Source organism: Mus musculus, chromosome 6, assembly GCF_000001635.26.
Source record: "Mus musculus strain C57BL/6J chromosome 6, GRCm38.p6 C57BL/6J".
NCBI lineage: Eukaryota > Metazoa > Chordata > Mammalia > Rodentia > Muridae > Mus > Mus musculus.
The window spans coordinates 129,695,748-129,720,610 of record NC_000072.6 but is presented as its reverse complement, the minus strand read 5'-3'; the positions used below and the strand labels follow the sequence as shown (position 1 = coordinate 129,720,610).

General features: G+C 38.5%; 1 protein-coding gene across 2 annotated transcripts; it reads left to right on the top strand.

Moving 5' to 3' along the window:
* On the top strand, positions 1–24,493 carry Klri1 (killer cell lectin-like receptor family I member 1). 2 transcript variants are annotated; one of them, XM_006506363.2, is made up of 7 exons: positions 1–156; positions 3,434–3,705; positions 17,011–17,103; positions 17,231–17,296; positions 21,682–21,836; positions 22,347–22,450; positions 23,201–24,493. In XM_006506363.2, exons 1-7 carry the CDS (start codon positions 128–130, stop codon positions 23,310–23,312), a joined length of 831 nt encoding a protein of 276 aa, XP_006506426.1. In that variant the 5' UTR covers positions 1–127; the 3' UTR covers positions 23,313–24,493. The 2 variants fall into 2 exon arrangements, with proteins under 2 accessions (XP_006506426.1, NP_001012538.2); NM_001012520.2 differs by lacking the exon at positions 1–156 and having other exon boundaries at positions 3,479–3,705; positions 23,201–23,393.
* Positions 24,494–24,863: the final 370 nt, after the last annotated feature.

Below are 24,863 nucleotides of genomic sequence, written 5' to 3'. Positions count from 1 at the left end.
TTAGCATTTAAAAGGAGTTGCAACTTAGAATTCTCCTGGATGCTTGGGACCACATCCCTTGTCCAATTTTATTCAGTGAATCAGTGAGGCATTGTTTAATTCTTAGATTCTTTGATAAAGTTATCAGATGGACTCCTCAAGGATGAATTATTCTGGGTGAGTACATTGCCTTAACTCATGCATTTCTTTCAAGTTGTGAGCATGTGCCAGTCTTGGATGGTAATTTACATTTCAACAAAACTACTGAAATATTAGCTCAGTATCAAAAGACAGTGTGTCTCCATTTTATAAGCAATAGTGTAGGGTGAATCTAGCTATCCTTTCTGTACGATTTTTTAGTTATAATTTTAATTTTTCCAGCTGCCTAGCCTCTCTCAAAGTGAATTAATATGTCTCTGTTTTTTCACTACCTTCAGGTGTTTGCTGAGCAGGTGGGCATGTCGTTTTGTCTTTTATGCTTACTGACAAATTCCTTTCCTGACAAGTAGATAAAATAGTTTATCGTCTGTGTGTGTCTGTGAGTGTGTGTGTGTGTGTGTGTGTGTGTGTGTGTGTGTGTGTGTGTGTGTGCGTCTGCGTGTTAGTCTGTGCCCATTGGTCTGACTTGTAACTTTGAATTTAGTTTTTAAGTATTTACTGGTTTGATAAAGGAAATGACATGTCATTGATTATTTGTTTGTATATCTATGACTAATGGTGAAAATCTTTCCATGTGAGTCTATGTAGTTACAGCTCCATCTACTTATCAAATATTTTCCTCATTTGTGTGTGTCTAAAAGCAACATTTTTTTGCTAGAATTAGTTTAGCATTTTTACTGTTCTTATTATATTCATTTACTGAGTTACATGTACAGTTCCCAGACATTCAATCATCTGATCTGAATGATAATATTCTTTTTTGTTTCTTTTATTGAAAGTAACTTTTTTCTAACATAATATCTTCAAATTACAGTTTCCCATCTCCTAACTACCTCCACTCCCATCTGAATCCACCCCCTTTCTGTTTCTCGAGGGGTGGGTTGGGAAAAAGGCTTCTTCACACTGTTCCTAAGCTTTCGCTATGGGAGTGTTTTGTCTATGTATCTAGTGGGACTGTGCACTTTAATTGGCTGTGAACCAGCGTCCTTAATACTCTACCATGTCTTTAAAATGACTGTTATATGTGTTGGTGGATACATGAACACAACCAATTTTTAGGAAAAAATAAAAACATGTAAAAATTCTCCATCTTAAAAATGTTTGCTTCAGTTTTTTTCTTTTTATAAAATGATTCCTAGGGAAAATCATCAATATCAAAAGTGCTTACACCTCAAGACATTTTCCACTATCCTAGAATATTCAAACTCCATCTTTAAGCAACTTTTTAAAGATGTGCTTTAATTCAAGTGAGGTAGAAACCTTTCGAAATTCCCACACAAACCTGCAGCCACAGCATACTGCAAGTACATGAGTTTTTATGCTTGGCAAGAATATCTGTAAGCATCAGTAAGCCACCTGGTAGGCTAGTGTCTCCGATACTGTAACTTACTCAACTCCTTACTCAGGATCTTTTATTTTATTTGTTTGTTTATTTATTCATTGTAAGTCCTGATTGCTGCTCCTCCTCCCAGTCCCCCCCCATATACTATCTCTCCTCCCATCCTCAATCCCCTTCCCCGCTGAGAGGTTGGGGGCCCCTAGGTATCATGGCACATTAAGTCTCTGCAGGGATAGGCACATTCTCTTCCCACTGAGGCCAAATAAGGCAGTTCAGTATAACCCAGCTTTAGGGACAGACCCCGTTCTAGTTTTGGGAGGATTCATATGAAGTCTGAGCTGTACATCTGCTACATATGTGCCCAGACCTCAGTCCAGCCCATGTATGCTCATTGATTGGTGGATCGGTCTGTGAGAGCCCCCAAAGTTCACATATATGACTAGCTGTGTTCCCCTGCTAGAACCTCTAAATAAACTCTCAATGTCCTTTTTTTATTACACTCACTATATTCTCATTCAGCTTCCCTCTATATTTATTAAGTAAAATGCAATGACAACAAAACCTTGTTTATATAACTTAAACTCATGTTTAACATTTCTGTAAGCTAAAATATTCTAATTGAAATTCAACAGTTGGCAGTTTGTTTAAGTAATATATGGATAAGCAACTTTATACAATTTTTATCACTTACTGGTTTAAAAATCATCAGTTGAACTGGGTATAGTGGCACACTGTTTCAATTCCAGCACTTGAGCAGAGGTATGGGGTTTGCTGTGAGTTAAGAGTTTAGCCTGGTTTGCTTAGTGACTACTGCAGTAGCCAGGGCTAAGTGAAGACTCCCTGTCTGCAGTTTACATAGTAAATGCTACGATAGATAGCCAAGGCTAAGTACAGAGACTGCATCTGCTGGTTCACATAAGTACCAGGATAGCCAGCCAGGGCAAGGCCGAGTGACCCTGTCTGCTGGTTTATATAGAAGGAACTAGAATAGATAGCCAAGGCTAAATAAAGAGCCCCTGTCCACTGGTTTATATAGTATGTACAGGATAGATAGCCAAGGCTAAATACAGAGACCCCATATGCTGGTTCACATAAGTACCAGGATAGTCAGGGCTAAGTAGAGAGATTCTATCTAAGAAAGAAACTATCATTTGATTAAAATATTTATTGTTCTAAGGGGTGTCCACTATTCCTTTAATTTTCATGAATTCATTTCTATTTGAAATTCTGGGTTTCTATTGGATTTTGTGAATGTGTCTTTATTTCTCTTTCTTGTTTGTGCTTCATGGGTCCTGTTTCATTAATTTAATGACCCAAATGTTTGGAAATTCTCTCTCTCTCTCTCTCTGTCTCTCTCTCTCTGTCTCTCTGTCTCTCTCTCTCCCCCTTTCTCTCTCTCGTGTGTGTGTGTGTGTGTGTGTGTGTGTAGGTGTGTAGTTGTGTATGTATGTATACGTCTGTGTAAATTATTGAAATAATTGTTAACTGCTCAGATAGAAGCTGATCTTATGAAAGGAGACTGACATGCTTCTACCCTAATGCAGAATTTGTTAAGTTTCTGGGCTAAATATACTTAACCAATATGAATATTTTACTCCACTAAGTAGTACTTTATTTCATTAATACATTTTATAGATACCTGATTTTAAATTGGCTTCAGTTCAAATTTCAAATTGTTCTTTAATAGAGTTATACATAGAATGCTGAGAAGCAATGTTGTATGAAATTACAGGTCCAAACCTTTAAAAATGGACACAGAGAGAAAAAGTAGGTTTGAGCTTTTTGAGGGATGATAGAATCACTCTTCTGAATCCGTAAATGTATCGAACTCAGAGAGGGATTTGTACTTTCATTTCCTCCATTTTCCCCAACAACTTCATAAGCAAACATTTCTAACAAGGGCTAAGGCTTAGAGATGGCTCAGCAATGAAATGTGCATGTGATTCTATGTGGCAGGAGGACTTCAGACCAAGAGCAGCAAGCTACCAAGACTGAAGTGAAACAGAACAAAATGCTTCACAGTAAACGCCGGGAATATACAGCAAACAATCAGGATGTTACATACACAGAGTTGAAGACATGTAAGTCTCCATGGAAGCACAGAATACCTACAGTCAAGCAGAGCCCTGTAGTGCTATGTGAAGAGCAGCTAAAATATGGAGAGCTGACATTCCACAGAACACCTCAGCCCCAGCCCAGAAAACAAGCTATGGGAAGAAAAAGACAAGGTACAGTATTGTGTCCTTTCTGCAACTGATCAATCTTGACAAGAGGATTAAGATTATGGCTCTCAATACCTGTCACAACTATTTTAGTTGTCACTATGACACAACACAGAATCCTCTGGGAAGACTCTTGCTAAGGGACTATTTAATCAGTTTGGCCTGTGAGCATGTCTGTGGAAGGTATCTCCATGCTCCAAAAGATGTGGCAAGATTGCCTGCAAATGGGAGGCACCATTCTGGGATTTTGGGCTCTGGGCTGTAGAAGAGCAGTAGAAGCTAAGTGAGCACTAAACATGAGGGTGTTCATTTCTCTCTGTTCTTGACTGTGCAAGTGATCAGCTATTTCTAGCTCCTGCTGTTGTCTCTGCTCTGATGAACTGGCAAAGGCAATTGTAAATTGAACAAACCCCTTTGATGCCTAAAGTGTCCTTTCAGGGTATTTTATCACAGCAATAGAAACAGAATGAATGGAAGAAAAATATAACTACTCTAAATTGATCACAATATGTTAATTATGTCTTAAGACACCGTCTCCATTTAGCTAGTCACAACCACAACACTGTAGTAGAATAAATTATCTTTTAATACATTTCTTTCAAGTGTCATAGAAGCAGTTTCTAACCGAACTGTATTGTGTTTAAGAACTACCTACACATTTGGATGCTGTTTTTAAAAATCCCAATTTATTTCTTTTTTCCCTTTGTTCTCATTTCTATGAAACATTGTTTTATAATATAGCCCAGATGGGTCTTGAACACAAAGCTTTCTTTAGTCTCTTGCTTTAGCCTTCTAAAATGGTTGTATTACAGGTGTGAGCCACCATGGCTAACTTAATTCCTTGCTGTTTTGAAAATAACTCAACTTTATTGAGTTCAATCTATTTTAGCCATAGTGGAAGTACTCCAAACATGCAGTGGACCAAAGAAATAGAGGAAAATAGCCACTGTGTTGAAAGAAATGTCATACCTCAGTGTCGTGGGAATGACAGGTTGTAGAAAAATAATTTTTATAATAGTTTAGAGGTAAAATCTTTGTCATATTTAACCAGATAGTAGAGTAAAATTAAGAAGTTAAATATAATTTAAAAATTATTTTATTTCTCTTTTTATTTTTATAGACATGTGACAGTGGAAAGGAAGAGAGAGAAAAAGACACTCACACACAGAGACCAAGAGAGACAGGGAGAGAGTGAGAGAGGGAGAAAGGGAGAGAGAAGGAGAGAGAGAGAGAATATATGCATACCGCTCAAGTCTGTTCTCTTCCACTTCACTTTGAAGCAGTTTCTTTTTAGTTTTTGCAGCCTTCCCACAGCTATCTTGACTGTGAAATTCCAGCTGCCAATCCTGTCTCTACTTGAGGGATAACAGGGACAGATGCATGTGAACATCACTGGGATAACAGGTATTGATGCAGGTATCAATACATATGCATAACACAGGCTTTATCCGTGGGTGCTGAGAATGGAACTCAGGTTATCAGGCTTGCACTGAAGGACATCCCCTGGATCCATTACAAAGTATTTTGATGTTCTACCAAGGGATTAGTCATTATTAACTGCTCTCACCTTTAGAAAGACATTCGTCACAGATGATTTACCCAGTAAAAGCTAGATGACACATACTATTTGAATGTGTCTTAGTAGTAGACAAGGAGGATCTGTCCTCAAAGAAACTGGAGTTAATAAACTGATGATTCCAAAGATGAGAGGTGAAAGAACACCAACCCAAATCATCATGGCCAAGTTAATTAAAGCATCTTCTTTTTTGTTAATGTACACAGGCTGCTGTACTCTAAGGTGGGGTTAAAGATGTCAACATTGGATGAGGAAAAAAAAAAACCAAGGTTTTTATAGCTCAGAGGTGGAGGAAATCCAAATGGAGGAGGATTTGGCATTCAAAATAAGCAGGGTAACAAGAGCAGAACCTAAGTCTACAAGTTATTCCTAATGTAATTCTCAAAGATAAACATGAATGCAAGGTGGACATAACAAACTAATCATAACAGCAGGGACTCAAAACAAAGTCATCGTATGTGGTCATATAACCTTTTGAAATACAGCTAGGGCTGCAGGATGTTTATAAACAAATCTTTAAAACAGATATATGATTGCCATTCCTAAAATAGACAATATAGAACCACTTGTAGTTAAGGTTACAGGTAGGGCATAGTGCAATCCTTGAAAAACAGAGGTTTAATCATAAACAGGAACAAATCTAGTTTGTCTTTACTGTAAAATAGCTTTTAAGACTAAGATGGAGGCAGGCCGGTTCTCCACTGCCCTCTTTCTGGTCTTATGTGCCCCTGTGAAATCTGTGACAAGGCCTTAGCAATCTTTATTTGGAGAAAAGTAAATTTTACAATGCAAAAGCTGTATTACTCATCTATAAATTATGCTTGTTTGGCTAGGATACATAGAACAAATATTTTAAATCAATATAATCTTGGAATGTCTATGGGTATTTTCAATACGGTTTCCTTGGACCTAATATTCCAGCCCTTTGTTGAGGATAAGAGCTGACAAATTTTCCTCTGCAAGTACTTCCTGATCAAATTAGAATTCTTTTGTGAGGACCCAGAAAGACTTGAATATTAGCCAAAAGCCAGGAGAGGATTACAGTAAATGGAGTCTTCGTAAGAAGCAATTGGTTTGCTAACCCAGCTGAAGAGACAGGGAGCAGTCACATCAACTGGACCAGTTTACCTCAACTTTAACAAGTCCAGGGATTTCCAGTTCTGTAGGACTGCTGGAGCTGGAACTGTGCAGATCACCTTTGGGACACTTTGTAGTCTGTAACTGATTTCTGCATAGTGTCTACCAGCTGAATGGAATTCTGCCAAAACAGATACAGACTAGGGTCAGAAGTTCTGGTTTCCAGCCTGGGCAGGTTTCAGAACCTGAAGGAGTATGTGTGGAAAAGGCAAAGGAAGACTTTGACCAAAGTCACACAATCTGGAAGAAACAAATCAGGCCACTTTTATTGATACATCTGCTTTTTCTCAGCTGGAGTGGTTTTACATTCATTTTCTCATTTACAACCTCTTTTAAGAACTTCCTACATTTAAAAATAACGTGCCCACTGTACTTTTCTCTTCCTTCTTCTGCTCCATCCCTGTGGTTTCCTGTTAACCCAAGAAGTGTAGCAAAAAAGAGGAAACATAGCTTAAGGAAGCAGTTAATATCTAATCCAGCACATTGATACATAACCAAGTGGCCATGGTTGGTAGCAATGCAGTTACAGTACAGACAAAAGGATAGACTACACATCCAGGCAATTCTGATTTCATTATTGGCACCTAGCATCTCCCCTTATCTTAATCAGGAGATGTAATTCCTTCAATGTCCAGAGCTCTCAGCAAATTAGTATCCTGAGTCAGTTCCACATCCTTGCTTGGCTCCCCTCTGAATATTCCCATTAAATCTTGGATCCAATGATCCAGCAATATCTTTATAACTTTATGATAACCAATGAACTGCTGTTTGGAACAGCTTGGTGGACAAATTGTTGTTGGAACTAAGTTCCCATAGGAAGAGAACGTCAGATGTTAGCTGATGCACCCAGACCAGGGCCTTGTGTTGACTCAACCTCATCACTATTATTAACAAGCAGAGGAGTTGTGGTCTATTATTCTGTTCCCATGATCCCCAGGGACAAACAGGAATGGATCATAGTCTGAGCTTTCTTTGACTGGTTCTGGAGAAACTTCTCTCATGGACAAAGTGAAGGTAAAAATTTCCACTAGCAAAGCCATGAATGCAAATGCATTCTCTCATGAAAGGCCAGGGGATTCTGCATGTGTATCCCCACAGGTCCTTGCTATGTGGGGATCCAACTCCTCAGACCTGGACATAAGGAAAGCAGAGTAAGTTACACTTATGCACCTTTCCCAGAAGAAGTTTGGTCACCACCACAGAAGTTAAAGTAAAAGAACTTAAATGAATCTTTTATATTTGGAACTTCCCCTTTCGAAATAAGCAGTAGGCAGGGAAGCTTGGTCTATTGATTGAAAGGAGTACTAATCTGGAGTCCATTTGACCTGTGAGAGGTTGATCTAAGTCCTACGGTATTTTTGACTCCATGAAGCTTACATTAACATTGTTTTTAAATCTATATTGAAGAAAAAACTGCCCTCGAGGTGTCTGTAAAACAGTTCAGGTAGACTCATGCCTTTGAGTCATAGCAAAAGCTATGGCTTTGGGTCCAAAGGTATGGAAAAATTTTCTTTGTCCAAAGGGCCGGACATATAGATGAAACAGTGATATTTTAGCATGCTTAGAAATATCTTTAAGTTTACATTTAGAAGACAGAGGAAATTTAAAATCTTGAGCTTGTAACTAAAAATAAGAGTTGGTGAATTATCAACTTATCTGAACTTCATTGATTAGTATTAAAACTTTGAATTTTGAAATTTTAGAATAGCAATGGCATAGGCTAATTGGTTTTTTTAGACTTAAAGTCATTTTCTGAGATTCTCACAAATTACTTAGACTTTTTATATGTTTCCATATTTATAATTAGGGGTTGGGGATTTAGCTCAGTGGTAGAGTGCTTGCCTAGTAAACACAAGGCCCTGGGTTCAGTCCTCAGTTCTGAAAATAAACAAAACAAACAAACAAAAAAACAAGGTAACAGATGTTTATAATTTAAACTAATTTTAGACCTTTGTAAATTATATAAACCTTAAACTCTTTTATTCAACTTCTTATCATTGGATATATGTAGGGGGTTGATTACTAAGAACAGTCTTTACAAAGCAAGTTCCTTATCCTTTAATGATGCCTGTTAGTAAGGTAAAGCTGTCTGTGAGTTTACTTTTTTTCATCAGGTAACCTAATATCTCTAGAAAATAAGGCCTGGTTTTTATATGTGAAACACATTGACTTGGCATCTGATGCTAAACTGATAAAGCCACTGACCTTATTTTCATGGAGCAGAATAGAACAATCAACCCAACAGTGTCCACTATCTGACAGCAGGCAAGCCATGAGCAGTTTAGCCCAGTAGTTAGTATTAACACAACTGGAGTCATTAAATTTCAACTTTCTGCTTTGAAAATCTCATGCTTGACTCTAGGGAGTGGTGATCTCTGTCTGTCTTAGAAAGCTTTTTTCATTAAATATTTTTAATGCCATATTTAGCAGATCTCAGAAATGTTTTGAGTGCTGTCCATTAATTATACTTGATTTCAAATAAAATTCCCTGTTTTTTTGTTACTTGTTCTAGGTTCTTGAAATATACAGGAGGCTAAGTAAAGCTAGCCCTTGTAAAGAAATTACATTTGTAAGGAATATGATAAGATGATATTTATAAGATGACTGTTCATCTGTATGCCTTCATTATCTTTAACAGCTTACAAGTTATGCAGATTAGTAGCTTTTACACGATTCATGTTCTATAGTTTTATTCTTATTAAGTTTAGCTTTTAAAATTATGGTTCTTGAATTGAAGCATTTTTGGTATCGAAATAAAACTTTAAATCATAAACACAGTCCATATGGATATAAAAAACTTTACTTTCCTAGACCTTTCATAGTGCACCATTACAGAATATCATATTTTCTTTCTTTACTTGTTGTTTTCTATTAACCTCTTTTTTATTTGATTTTATTTCTTACTTACTCATCTATTCTGCTCACTGTCCCCCACTCCAGGTCAGCCCCTCCCACCATATTTTCTCCATCATCCCTCCCCTTCTCCTATGAGCAAATCAGGAGCACCCTGGATATCTCCCCTCCAAGGCATTAAAGTTTTTACACGGCCAAGCACTTCCTGTCCCACTGAAGCTAGACAAGTCAGGCCAGCTAGAAGAATATATCCACATACAGGCAATAGGTTTGGGGACAACCCACACCCCCATTGTTCTGGACCCACATGAAGAGAAAGCTGATACATAGCTTTGGAGAGACCTCGGTCCAGCCTGTGTATGTTCTTTGGTTGGTGGCTCATTCTCTGAGAGTCCAAAAGGCTTCAAGGTTAGTTGATTCTGTTGGTCTTCCTGTGGTGTTCCTATCCCTTTAGGGGCTGCAATTCTTCCTTCTGTTCTTCCACAATAGTTTCCAAGCTCCACCCACTGTTTGGCTGTGGGTGTCTGAATCTGTCTACGTCAGCTGGTGAGTGGAGACTCTCAGAGGACAGCCATGCTATACTTCTGTCTACAGGCATAACAGAGTACCATTAATAGTGTCAGGGATTGGTGCCTTTTCATGGGATGTGTCTTAAGTTGAGTCCATTATTGGTTGGCTGTTCACTCAGTCTTTGCTCCATCCCATGTCTCTGCATTTTTTTTTTTTTGTAGACAGGAAAGATTGTGGCTTGAAAGTTTTGTGGATGGGTTGGTACCCCTATCGCTCCTCCCAGGGATCCTACTTATCCACCCTAGGTTCCATATCTCCAGGGCTGTGAGTTACAGCTAAGGTCTCCCCCGTTGATTCTTGGGTGCCTCTCCTTATCCCAGATCTCTGCCTCTTTCTGGAGATGCCTTCTACCTCTACCCACTTATCAGTTTCATATTTCCATTCATTCACATGGCCATTGGGTCACCTGCTTTGTCCTTTCTGAACACTGAACCCACCACTCCCCTCCCAATCCCCCCTCTCTCACCCAGTTTCCTCCCTCCATCTGACTTCCATGACCATTCCATTCCCCCTTCCAAGTGAGACTCCTTCCTGTTCTGTGGAATATAGTACAGACATCCTCTATTTTATGACTAATATCCACTTATAAGTGAATACATACTGTGCATGTCCTTGTGAGACTCAGTTACCTCACTCAAGATGAGATCCTCAAGTTGCATTCATTTGCCCGCAAAATTCATTATACCTTTGTTTATAATAGCTGAATAGTATTCCATTGTGTAGATTTACCACATTTTTATCCATTCTTCAGTTGAGAGGCATCTACGTTATTTCCAGTTTCTGACTATTACAAATACAGCTACTAGGAACATAGATGAGTAGGTGTCTTTGTGGGATGATAAAGCATCTTTTAGGTACATGCCCTGAAGTAATATAATTGGGTCTTGAGATAGAACTATTCCCAGTTTTCTGAAAAATGACCAAATTGATCTCCAAAGTGGTTGTACAGGGTTTTTTTTTTTTTCTTTTTTCTTTTTCCATTTTTTATTGGGTATTTAGCTCATTTACATTTCCAATGCTATACCAAAAGTCCCCCATACCCACCCACCCCCACTCCCCTTCCCACCCACTCCCCCTTTTTGGCCCTGGCGTTCCCCTGTACTGGGGCATATAAAGTTTGCAAGTCCAATGGGCCTCTCTTTGCAGTGATGGCCGACAGGGTTTTACTCCCACCAGCAGTGGTAGTGTTCCCTTTGCTGCCAGTCTTCTCTAGCACAACTATCACTCAAGTTCTTGATCTTAGAAATCCTGACAGATCTAAGAAGGAACCTCAGGGCTGTTTTGATTTCCATTTTACTGATGACTAAGGACTTTGAACATTTATTTAAGTGCTTCTCAGACATTCCATATTCCTCTGTTGGGAATTTTCTGCTTAGCTCTGTGCCCCACTTTTTAACTGGGTTGTCTGTGTTGTTGGTGTTTAACTTCTAGAGTTCTTTATAAATTTTGGATATCAGCCCTCTGTCAGATATAGAGTAGGTAAAGATCCTTTCCCAATCTGTATGCTGCCATTTTTTCTTACTGGCAGCATCCTTTGCCTTACAGAAGTGTTACAATTTCAGGAGGTCCTATTTACCAACTGTTGATCTTAGAGCCTGAACCATTTGTGTTCTGTTCAGAAAATTTCTACTACACCAATGTGTTCAAGGATATTTCCCACTTTCTTTTTTTAATTAGGTATTTTCTTCCTTTACATTTCCAATGGTATCCCAAAAGTCCCCCATACCCTCCAGCCGCTACTCCACCCACCCACCCACCCACTCCCACTTCTTGGCCCTGGCATTCCCCTGTACTGAGGCATATAAAGTTTGCAAGACCAATGGGCCTCTCTTTCCAATGATGGCCAACTAGGCCATCTACTGATACATATGCAGCTAGAGACATGAGCTCTGGGGGTACTGGTTAGTTCATATTGTTGTTCCACCTATAGGGTTGCAGATCCCTTTAGCTCCTTGGGTACTTTCTCTAGCTCTTCCATTGGGGGCATTGTGATCCATCCAATAGCTGACTGTGAACATCCACTTCTGCGTTTGCTAGGCCCCGGCATAGCCTCACAAGAGACAGCTATGTTTGGGCCTTTTCAGCTAAATCTTCCTAGTGTATGCAATGGTGTCAACGTTTGGAGGCTGATTATGGGATGGATCCCCGGATATGGCAGCCTCTAGATGGTCCATCCTTTTGTCTCAACTCCAAATGTTGTCTCTGTAACTCCTTCCATGGACGTTTTGTTCCCAATTATAAGAAGGGGCAAAGTGTCCACACTTTAGTCTTCGTTCTTGAGTTTCATGTGTTTTGCAAATTGTATCTTGTATCTTGGGAATTCCAAGTTTCTCGGCTAATATCTACTTATCAGTGAGTACATATCATGTGAGTTCTTTTGTGATTGGGTTACCTCACTCAGGATGATGCCCTCCAGGTTCATCCATTTGCCTAGGAATTTCATAAATTCATTCTTTTTAATAGCTGAATAGTACTCCATTGTGTAAATGTACCATATTTTCTGTATCCATTCCTCTGTTGAGGGGCATCTGGGTTCTTTACAGCTTCTGGCTATTGTAAATAAGGCTGCTATGAACATAGTAGAGCATGTATCCTTCTTACCGGTTGGGACATCTTCTGGATATATGCCCAGGAGAGGTATTGCGGGATCCTCTGGTAGTACTATGTCCAATTTTCTGAGGAACCGCGAGAATGATTTCCAGAGTGATTGTACAAGCTTGCAATCCCACCAACAATGGAGGAGTGTTCCTCCTTCTCTACATCCTTGCCAGCATCTGCTGTCACCTGAATTTTTGATCTTAGCCATTCTGACTGGTGTGAGGTGGAATCTCCGGGTTGTTTTGATTTGCATTTCCTGATGATTAAGGATGCTGAACATTTTTTCAGGTGCTTCTCAGCCATTTGGTATTCCTCAGGTGAGAATTCTTTGTTTAGCTCTGAGTCCCATATTTTAACGGGGTTATTTGATATTTCTGGAGTCCACCTTCTTAAGTTCTTTATATATATTGGATATTAGTACCCTATCTGATTTAGGACAGGTAAAGATCCTTTCCCAATCTGTTGGTGGCCTTTCTGTCTTATTGACGGTGTCTTTTGCCTTACAGAAGCTTTTCAATTTTATGAGGTCCCATTTGTCAATCCTCGATCTTAACAGCACAAGCCATTAATGTTCTATTCAGGAATTTTTCCCCTGTGTCCATATCTTCGAGGCTTTTCCCCACTTTCTCCTCTATAAGTTTCAGTGCCTCTGGTTTTATGTGGAGTTCCTTGATCCACTTAGATTTGACCTTAGTACAAGGAGATAAGAATGGATCAATTCACATTATTCTACATGATAACCGCCAGTTGTGCCAGCACCATTTGTTGAAAATGCTGTTTTTTTCCACTGGATGGTTTTATCTCCCTTGTCAAAGATCAAGTGACCATAGGTGTGTGGGTTCATTTCTGGATCTTCAATTCTATTCCATTGTTCTACTTGTCTGTCTCTAGCAAAGAGGCTAGACATTATTATTTTTTAAGATTTATTTACTTATTTTATGTATGTGAGTACATTGTTGCTGTCTTCAGACATACAAGAAGAGAGCATCAGATACCATTGTAGACAGTTGTGAGCCACCATGTGGTTGGCTGGAATTGAAATCAAAACCTTTGGAAGAGCAGTCAGTGAGCTTAACCACTGCGCCATCTCTCTAGCCTTAGATATACATTCTTTTTTTTTTTTTTACTATCTTACATTTCTTTTTTTTATTAGATATTTTCTTCATTTACATTTCAAATGTTATCCCAAAAGTCCCCTATACCCTCCCCTCACCCTGCTCCCTTACCCACTCACTCCCACTTCTTGGCCCTGGAATTCCCCTGTAGCGGGTCATATAAAGTCTGTTAGACCAAGGGGCCTCTATTCCCAATGATGGCCAACTAGACATACATTCTTAACCCAGCCTCTGATAGTCTGAATAGGCCTTAGTTAAGGAGACACATTCTATAGGCTCTTTGTCAAACTGCTTAGGTCATTGTCTTGCATCATCAAAAGATAGGAATATTCCAGTTTCTGGTGTTTAGTAATTGTGACCCTAACTTAGTTGGCCAGTGACTATGTTGGGTGTTTAGGCTTTCAATGTAGCCTTGACCCTTTCTCAGGGTGAGCCTTTAAGCATAAAAATCATGTTTAATGTTGACATTTTTCATGTAACAGAACAGTCAGTAGCAGAACTATGGTAGTTAAAGAGCAAATTTAACACTTTTGAATATTTACACAGAACTCTACGTATCAGTGGACTAGGTCTTTGTTTGAGATGGAAGGCTGAACCATCCAGAGACTGCCCCACCTGAGGATCCATCCCATAATCAGCCACCAAATGCAGACACTATTGCATATGCCAGCAAGATTTTGCTGAAAGGACCCTGATATAGCTGTCCCTTGTGAGGCTATGCCAGTGCCTGGCAAATACAAAAGTGGATACTCACAGTCATCTAATTGGATGGAACACAGGGCCCCCAATGGAGGAGCTAGAGAAAGTACCCAAGGAGCTGAAGGGGTCTGCATCCCTATAAGTGGAACAACAATATGAACTAACCAGTACCCTCAGAGTTCATGTCTCTAGCTGCATATGTAGCAGAAGATGGCCTAGTCAGCCATCATTGGGAAGAGAGGCCCATTGGTCTTGCAAACTTTATATGCCCCAGTACAGGGAAACACCAATGCCAAGAAGTAGGGGTGGGTGGGTAGGGAAGCAGGGAGTGGGGAGAGTATAGGGGACTCTCGTTATAGCATTTGAAATGTAAATGAAGAAAATATCTAATAAAAAATTGGAAAAAAGATTCCTTGTATAGCCTTGTAATTATTAACCCTGTGTTAAAAATTCAAGTCAACTTTTCCTATAGATGCTACAGATTTTTAACCATATCCAATAAACTCATAAATCCTGAGGTACAGAATGTTTATTTAGTAGTCTTATAAATCTTGAGAAAGATTTATATCTTAGCAAAAGTTTTAGACAGTGAAATGACACCAAGGTTCTAATTTTGTTAACTGTTCTGCCTTGCTCTTTTTCTGCCACAAAATGGAGTGGCTCTTCTGACTTATTTTTAAGGCATTTTTTTATTAGATATTTTCTTCTTTTACATTTCAAATGCTATCCCCAAAGCCCCCTCTACACTTCCCCCACCCTGCTCCCCAAACCAAGCTACCCACTCCTGCTTCCTGGTCCTGGTATTCCCCTGTACTGGGGCATATGATCTTCAGATTTGCCAACTCCAGAGCCAGCTTCTCAATATAGCAGAATAGTATAAAACAGTATTTGAATGTAACCCATCCCCAAAAGAAAGACACTTTAATCCTTGCTGAATCCAGTGAGCAGAAAGCTCAGAAATGAGGAATTCTGAGTGTTGGATGTCAAGGAAGCAATGGCAAGGCAATGGTGGATTTGGGTCTTGGACCAGCGAGTATACAAAGGGTGCACACAGGATAGCATCTTGGGGTATGTCCACATTGTCCCAGCTAGACAACATGAGAGCAGATGCAGCTAGAGCTTGGTCTATCTCTCACTTCCACCTGTACCTGGCTCAGAAACCCAAGAAATGGAGAGAGTGAAAATGAAACCAATACATAGAACTCACCCCAGGTGGAATGCACGCAGACAACCAAAACACAGGGCAATATAATAACAGAAACAATGAGAACAATCCTGGCCATTCTGAGGTTAACTGGTTTGACTACAGCAATTTTCTTAACAAATAGGAGGAGGTTTTCAGTTGCCTCCCTCTACAACTCACATGCCAGGTACCCACTAGAGGCTTCTTAACTGACAGGTTTCACTAATTCAGTTAGGCTGGGCCTTACTGAGGTCCATCGCTGCTCTAGGTATGCCTGACATCCTCCTGTGTTGGGCCTCTCCAAACCATGGGCTTGGCCCCAGTGTTATGGGATGTCATATGGTTCCTTGGCTCTGTTGTCCAGTCTAGGCATTGAAACTACCACTGGATACTCAGATGCCTGGTCCCTTCTATTTTCTGGGACCCCAGTATCACCAGGGAGTTGTTAGGGTCTCAAAGTCAGTCAGAAACAGAACTGCTAGCAGTGGCTGAATTCCCAATTAATCAGAAATACCCAGTGGGGCCTTGGACATCTCCCTGTTAAGCTTCATCAGACCCCCTATGACCCAAGATTTGGATCTCATGGAACCAAAACAGGACCAGAAACCAAATGTTACAGAAAAAATATTTAATACCTTGTGGAAGAAGGCAACAAGTGGAATGTAAATAAATAAAATAACGTTTTTAAAAATTAAAAGCTCCCATGATTTACCAAAGGAGGTCTCTGTAAAAGGGAAAGAAAGAATGCTGCTTTTTCTTCTTTTGGGGGCAGCCATTTGCTCAGGAAGTCTGATGAACTGAAAGTGTGCCTCTGTGTCTTGGAATATCTCCAAGGTGAATAACTCTTTTGGAGAAATATGGAGAAATTCTTCAGTCCTGGAGGGCAAGAGAGAAGGGTCTGGCCTCTGAATTTGGATTGAGGTCCTGATCTGGGGAACTGCTAATGCTAATTCTAAAGATGGAGGAAGACCACTAACCCAAATCCTCATGGCCAAATTAATTAAAGTAAGCAATTAATTAAAGCAAGCTTATTTATTCATGTAAGCAGGTTGCCTCCTCCTCAGTAAGGGTTTGAGAGATCAACATTAGATGTGAGGAAAAAATAAGGTTTTTATAGCTTAGGGGTAGAAGGCCTCTAAATGGGGGAAATTAGATGGGATTAAAGGAGCACAAGATAAGCATACACATTAGTCCAAAGCTCTCCTGAAACAAAGATATGGTTGCAGGGTGGACATAACAAGGTCATCATAACAATGGAGAGTCATAACACGGTAGCCATTGGTGGTCATATCACCTTTAGAAACAATGTTAGGGTTGCAAGATGGTTATAATCAACTTTTTAAAATAAAATCAGAATTGATATTCCTGGAACAGGCGGTACAGAATCATTTACAGTTAAGGTTACAGGTGAGCCATAGCCAAGTCCTGAGGAAACAGAAGTTTAATCATAAACAGGAATGAACCTAGTTTTTCTTCACTGTAGGATGGCTTTGTAACCTAAGTTGCAGACAGTCTGGTCCTTCACTACCTTCCTGGAAGTTAAAAACCCAGTCATTATTACTGTTTCTTTCTCTTTTCAGGCCCCAAATCAACAGTATGGAGAGTGGTAACTGGCATGCTTGGAGCCTTGTGTGTGGTGCTGATGACAACCACAGGGATCTTACTTCCAAAATGTACGCAATTATGCAACTACTTCATTGTGTAGCAGTTGTGCTTTCAGTAATGTGATAAGAGTTTTCACATGCATCCACGTGATCATAGCTCAAACATTACTAATTCCTGCCATGAATTATGCCCTAGTATTTTCTAGTCAAGAAGAGCAATGCAGAAAAACATCACTTCATCCTCTTCGGTGTCCAAAGGATGGTGAGTATTAACCCTAAGGATGTTTGTGAGTGTTAACTCTCAGGATGTAAGTAAGTGCTAATTCTGAGGATTTGGTGAGTGTGAACTCTGAGGATGTTACTGAGTGTGAACTCTGAGGATGTTACTGAGTGTTAACTCTCAGGATGTTAGTGAGTGTTAACTTTCAGGATGTGAGTGTTAATTCTGAGGATGTTGGGGATTGTTTATTCGGTAGAGTTCAATTCCAAGACTTTTCATTACTATGGCAAATGATCTTCCTATTTCCACAAACTTCAAGCAATCATGATAGCCAGAAACAGTATTGTTCATTCAGCCCCTTATGATATAAAAACTCACATGGCTTAAAACTAAGGAAAGAGAATCTGAAAAGTAAAATTCCCAGAGATTACAACTATATGTGTTTATCTGCATTGTTTTGTGCTTATTAGAAGAAAATGTGATTCAAATGTGTAGACTAGCAAATGTGAATTGCTCATGTTACTGTTGTTTGAAAATAAAGATCAGTGGGAAAAAAAGTAATCCTAGGAAATATATATTTATGTGTGCATATTTCCAGTACAGAGCATGATAAGCTTGTATACAGAAAGCAGTCCTGGTGTACATTCTCAGGAATCCTACAACTGCACATATGAACAAGGGGAAAGGAAACCATGGACACAAATGTCTGTATGAAGATATTTCTAAGCATTTAATCATAAAAGCTGTCACTGGGCTGATGATTGACTAGAGTGATGGCTGTCATTTTGACTTCATTTAGAGTTAACTAAAACCCAAGCAGCTAGCTATATATCTGAGGGGTTTTCTTAATTAAATCATTTGAATTAGGAGGACACAACTTTAATCCCGATATATTGAGGTGGGATTATCCACCTTTAATCTGGCCATGACTTCTGTTGGTAGCCTGAATCAAGGATATGGAAGAAGGTAACTTTTGCTCTTTGCATGTTGCTTGGACTCTCAATGGCAAGTCCATTCCTTCATTGGCATTAGAGCCCTCAGGTATTAATGTTTTCAAACACTGAAGAATCTAGTTCATCAGATTCTACCCCTTCTTATGAATTTTTAGATGAATGCCTTTTTCATTACATCTTTTGAGAATTTTATACGAGTACTGTATTTACATCCTTTTCATTCCTCCATTTCCTTCTTCTAACTTCTCAATGTCCTCCGACCACCCTCATATTCACATATCTTCTTTAACTGCTATTGTTATTTCATGCTACTTCTATGTAAACATGTTTAAGGCTGATCATTTGAATTTGAATAACCTATCAGGGGTTCAGCCTTAGTGAAGATTGATTTTCTCTCTCTCCCTCTCCGTCTCCCTCTCCCTCTCCCTTTCTCTCCAGCCATTGATTTCATCTAGCTCTTCATACAGGGATAGGACCTTGTAAAGTTCCACCCATCCATGTTGACATGTCGATTTTTATTGTCCTTAAGTGGGTCTTCTTTAGGTAACCAATTTGATGAGATTTCATGGGCACAACTTGTTTGTTATGGCTAGAAGACAATACATTGCACCAGATGTCCTGGTCTCTGTCTCTTACAATCTTTATGACCTCTCGTCTGCAAATTTCTCTGGGCCTTCAGTATAAGGAATGCATTGTAGATATATCAGAATTTTTTTGACACCACACAATTACTTGTGCTCTGCAATTTTATCAGTTATGGAACTTTAACAATCTCTATCTACTGCAAGAATGTGGGTAAGGATAAGCATATAGAACACAGCTTGAAATTTCATGGGGTTAAGAACATAGCAGTAGTAGGCTTTGCTCTAAGGTTCATGACCTCTCCATAGCCACAGGTAGCTTGCTAGCCTACTGACATAAATTTCTAAATTCCTTCCTACTGAGTTAGCCTCAAGTTTCATGAATGTGTTCTGGAAATTTGACTTTCTGCTTTCCTTTCTAGTTTTTTTTCATTCTTCTTCCTTTATTCTCTTCCTTTTGTTTTTCTTTTCTACTTCTTATTCCTTTACTATGATAGTTACATAGGAAACATTGAAATCAATGGATGCAAGCCAAGCTGATCTAACCTAGCAGAGCAGAGGCTGTTGTGATGACATGAGAGCCAAACCTGCTGCTGACCAGCCCCAGGTCAGACATCTCTGTATTTGAAAATGAAGATAAGCTTCTCTTTGTCTCAAATGTCTTGAAACTGACAAAATGTAAACCTGATCTTTGACCACTCCTTGAAGTAATTGAGCTGCAGACAATGAAAACTATGCAGACCTTCAGTTTAGTGAGACTAGCAGTCAAGTCGGTGAGGGAACTCAAGGACATATGGAGGAACTGGTTCAGTTCAGTCAACTTGAAACAAACCTAGACACACCAGTAAAGAGGGAATCATAACTGAGAATCTGCATCCATTAGATTGACCTGTTGGCCTGTCTGTGAGGCATCTTCTTAACTGTTAAATGGTTTAAGTATGCCTAGCTCCTCTAATGTAGTCATTCTTAAGATGGCGTAGCTGCATAAGGTAGCTATCTGTGTGCCTGAAAGCAAAACAGTTAGCAACTTTCCTCCATGGTCTCTGCTTCAGTTCCTGCCTCTAGGTTCCTGTCCTGAGCTCCTGTCTTGCCTTCCCTCACAATGGCATTTAACCTGTAAGCCAAATAAACTTTTTCCTACCCAAGTTGGTTTAGGTTATGGTGTCGATCACAGTAAGGAAAGTCAAACTAAGGCTAGTAGGACACAGAAGTAAAAATGTTGTGCTGGTTATTCACAAAGGGCAGCAAATATTGAGGATATTTAAAGGCCTTATGGAAAATGAATGCATGTGAGTAGTCCAGGGCTAAAAGGAAGAAATAGGGGGAAAACTGTTTGAAATGAAAATACATGTAAAGGATACAAATAAATCAGCCATAAAAGAGAAAGTCAAACTACAAATTCACATGGCAACATCTGGTGAACTAAGGTCCCCAGACCAAAATCAAACAAACAAACAAACAAACAAACAAACAAATGCATATGTATGTGAAACATTCTAAGAAGTAGAATAAAGTGTTTGAAACATTATGGTTCAGCAGAGTTAGAATGTTACAGATCCAGAACAAAATTATGTAGGGTTCTCTTTAGTTAATTTTACAGTCTTCATTGTCCATCTCTCTGTCTGACTTAAAATCCATTCAGCGACCATGTGAACCTTTAGAGGGTAGTAATATTTCCTAAAACTGCTTTTGCATTGACATGTAGTAGTAGATACCACCAGCATCCATGTTCTTGAGCCAATATCACTCACACCTGGAGTAGAATAAATTATTTCTTTTTCCTTTTGAGATATGAACTATGTTTTGCCTACAGAGTTTAAGTCCACTAGTAATTACACATGAATGTTTTTAATGATGTATTATCATTTCAAATCTGAAAGATTGACATGTGTCTAAAGAAGGAGCATTTTACATTGAAAAAAAAAGAAAAAAGAAAAAGAGAAATATGTACTTGGTCTAATTGGGATGCACACACTTAATCTATGATTCTATTAACATGTTCCCTTTCATACTTCAAAATATACATTCAGTAATTCTCAAAGATAAACTATTTGAGCCTAATAGGCTTTTTGCATAGTACTCATTAAAATAGTCAATATGTATTTTTATACATGACATAAATTTAAAATGAGAGATTTCTGTTTTATCTGTATGCTTCTTATATATTACCTATAAAATATTTTTGAATTGTAAGAATAATATTTCAAAAAATTAACAAAATTAAGATAAATAATTTATACTTTATTAGTACATACATGCCACTATTCACAAAAATCTGTGAAATGAGAGACATATAAGTACATGCACTCATTCTTATGAGAACAAATATAACTAACTTATCCTTGGATGATTAAAATGTTGCACAAGTAAAAATCTTAGCGTACATTTAGTAAATAGAATAATACTTAAATCTACTTATGTATTTTAATTTTGTATACTCAGAGCCATTATTTTAAAAGGTACCTGCATATTTAAAATCGTTTTAGTACCTATTTGTCTATTAGTGTAATTACATGTCATTTTGCAACTTACATATGTACACATCATTATGACAACTATAATATTTAATCTTGCTTTTCTCACAGGAAGTAATTTATATTGGTGTTTACATAGAAAATTTAAACCAATAATCGTAAATAACTAATTGCTGTCAAATAAAATTTTTGTAAAAATTACTTACCCGTTTTATACCTTCTTGGGACTGAAGAATAGGTCATGGGCAGGAGACTGGCTGGGCCTTCTTAAACCTAGCATCAACCTGGGCACCAGCAAAGGCACTTATGAAACTTTGCTCTCTATGTAGGAACCATGAGTCTCACAAAAGCCTAGTAATCATGCTAATAAATAGTCATTATAATGATGAACAGTCATTTCACACATGTTCATTTCCTAGACGCCTCCTGTGATCTTTGTTCCAGTGACTGGATTGCTTTTGGAAACAATTTCTATTGTGTTTTTAAAGAAAACACAAAAACCTGGGCAGAGAGTCAGTCTGCCTGTGAGGAGCTGAATTCTCATCTTGTGATCATAGACTCCAAAGCAGAGGTGGTAAGTCACACATTGCTGTTTCTCTTTCTCTTTGTAACTAGTGGCACTGGGAACACTGGACATGAAGATCAGAATTTGACAGACTGAATGTTCTGGAGGTCATGTGACACCTGCTCATGTCGATTTACTATTATCCTTAGTGAGAATATAGGGAGGGATCTTCAGCCTTCCAAGGCTGGATGCTACAAGACCTCCAGCTGGCATATCCTACGCAGTAGCACCCAGAGCTGATCTTCAGGAAGGAAGAGACATTTCACCCAGCACTGTAACGACTTCCTGTAGCCATAGCACTAGAGAGGTTGAAACAGGAGGACCACCATGAACTTGAGGCCAGTTTGGGGGTTACATAGTAAGTCTCCAGCCCAGCTTGGGTTATGGGGCAAAATTATGTCTTAAATGTTAAAGATATATACAACCCCCCCAAATTAAAATTTTTAGGAAGCCAAAGGAAAAGCAAAAGAATTGGGATTGTGCCCTCACTTGGGGGTTGTGATTTTCTGTAATCAACAGGAAAATTTGTTATTGTTTGAAATGGATGGGTGGATTCTTCACAAAATGGATGGAACCAACAGTTCCTGGTTGTGGAGAAATGACATTAAAATACAGAACACCCTGTAAGTACAATGTTTGGATAAAATGGGCTTCGCTGAAGGTAGTGGGATTGCTGAACTTGTGTGCCCTGTCTCTATGCAACACAGAGGAAGCATTGAGAAGAAAGGAAAGCACTCTGTTATGGAAGGAGTACTCTGTGGGCCATAACAGAGAAAATGTTAGCCCTAAGGAATCTTACCATTAGAACATTTGTGTTTTTATTATACTGGATTCCCAGGAGACATTTATGTATCATTTTAGGAAGCTTGTAACTCAAAAGCAATGATTCTCCATCTGTGGGTTGTGACCCCATTAAGTGCTGAATGACATTTTCACAGGGGTGCCATAGAAGATATCCTGCATATCAAATATGTACATCATAGTTCACAACAGTAGCAAATTTACAGTGATGAAGTAGCAACAAAGTAATTTTATGGGGTCACCACATCCTGAGGAACTGAACTAAAGGTTCCCAGCACTAAAGAGATAGAGAACCGCTGCTCAAGCCTTGTACCATTTCCTATTGATTTCAATCCCAGTCTCACTTTAGCAGACAGTGTAGGATTAGCTTGTGTGTGATGTTGTCTAGTATCGGTACTGTTTGGCGATTAAAGCTTATCATCCACTCATGACTCTTTGTTTCCTTCCTGTGTCAATACATTTTCATCTCTTTGCCCTGTGCTTGTTTTAGCTAATTCTAACTCTAAAATTAAAAATGATATCTCTAATTATTACCTTTTGATTTCTGATTTTTTAAAACTGTTTTTACACAGAACTAATGATTCAGAAAAGAAGAATCATAGCTGCCATTATCTGCGTGGAAACCTATTCATGCCTGATGAATGTTCAGCTAAGAAATCATACATCTGTGAATTTAATATATGATGACACCAATTTCACTAGTATAATTTTATTTAATTATGAAAATCAAAATGTCTGTCATTTGTTGAGTTTATAATTTTTACTCTCAATCTTAGTCAAAAGGCCAACAATGATGTTTTTTTAGTTTTGAAGATTCTTTTACTGAACTGAGAAGATGCTGATTATTAGTTTTATCTTCCATATTATATTGAGATTTATTAATATTCTTACCAGAGATCATCACTCTTAAATATTCAATACCATTTATGTCGAGTAACTTTACAACACTCTTAAAGTAATGAAAGAATCCCATGTCAATTAAGTGGTATTTTAAAAAGTTATTTGTGTACTATTCATGTATAAGAAACAGGGACTCTACAGAGCATGTGGGGGTCAAAAGGCAACTTGGTGGAATTGATTCTTTTCTACTTTTATGTGGTAGACCAGAGATGCAGCCTCACCCAGTGTAATATTACTAATGAGCAGATATATCTGAAGATTGTTCAAAAGACATATTGATGATTCTGCTTGAAATAGCAAGAACTGGTTTAGTGGAAAAACAATAAATAACAAATGCAACTTAGGTTGAAATAGTTAAGAAGCTTAGACTCTGGAGCTCAGTCCCAGCGAGGGCTTTGAGGTATAGAGTGCACTCGGCTCTGCAGAGGCTACGGGTTCAATTCCCAGCACCCATTTGCCATCTCAAAAAGCAGCCTGAAACTCTAGTTCCTATAGATCTGACATCCTCTTCTCATCTTCCTGGGCTCCTACATGCTCATGATACATGCAAAAACTCACAACTGCACTCACAGATCTATTGAAGTGACCACCAACATACAATATTCATACCATATTCTCCTGACTCCATTTTGTCCTTGCTTACACCACCTACCCTAGAAACACAATTAAATTCCCATGTTCCAGATGTTTTAACCAGAATAACAAATATTTATACCAATTTAACATAAGCTAAATAACTGGAGAAGGTATGACTCAAAATTGTCACTCTGTGTGTAAAATTATTCGAATGTTCTGCCAAAAATTATTGTTTCAAGGTTACTTTGATCCCTGTCTAACCTTGATATAAATTAAGGTCCTTGTAGATTTTGCCTTTAAAAATACTGTGCCCTTGAGTTTCAGCATCAAAAATTGTTGAGATATGAACTGCTCTTGGTCAACAGCTAATAAAGGACTCATATATTTCCACTTAGCTTTTTTTTTTTTTACAGAAGGTTTATATCTTTCTTGTATGGATTATTACAATAAAAAATACCAAGTACATCAATTTTTGAAAAAGAAACTCTGTCTGGCCACAATTGTAAGGCATTGCCTTTTCTGGAAAGCAGCTAATACAGCACTTTCAGCCATTTGAAAGGTGACATGGTGATGAGAAAACAGATGAGAGAGCCAAGAAAGGAATAAAAACCATCATGGGAAAACATAATTCTTGTGCTAAAAAGTCCCAAACTGAACATTTAAATTTCTTATATTTCAAATCTTTGAAGAAACAATGGTGAACAGACAGTTCTCCAAATGCGGTTCTAAAAATTATTATTTGGATTAAAATACAATAAT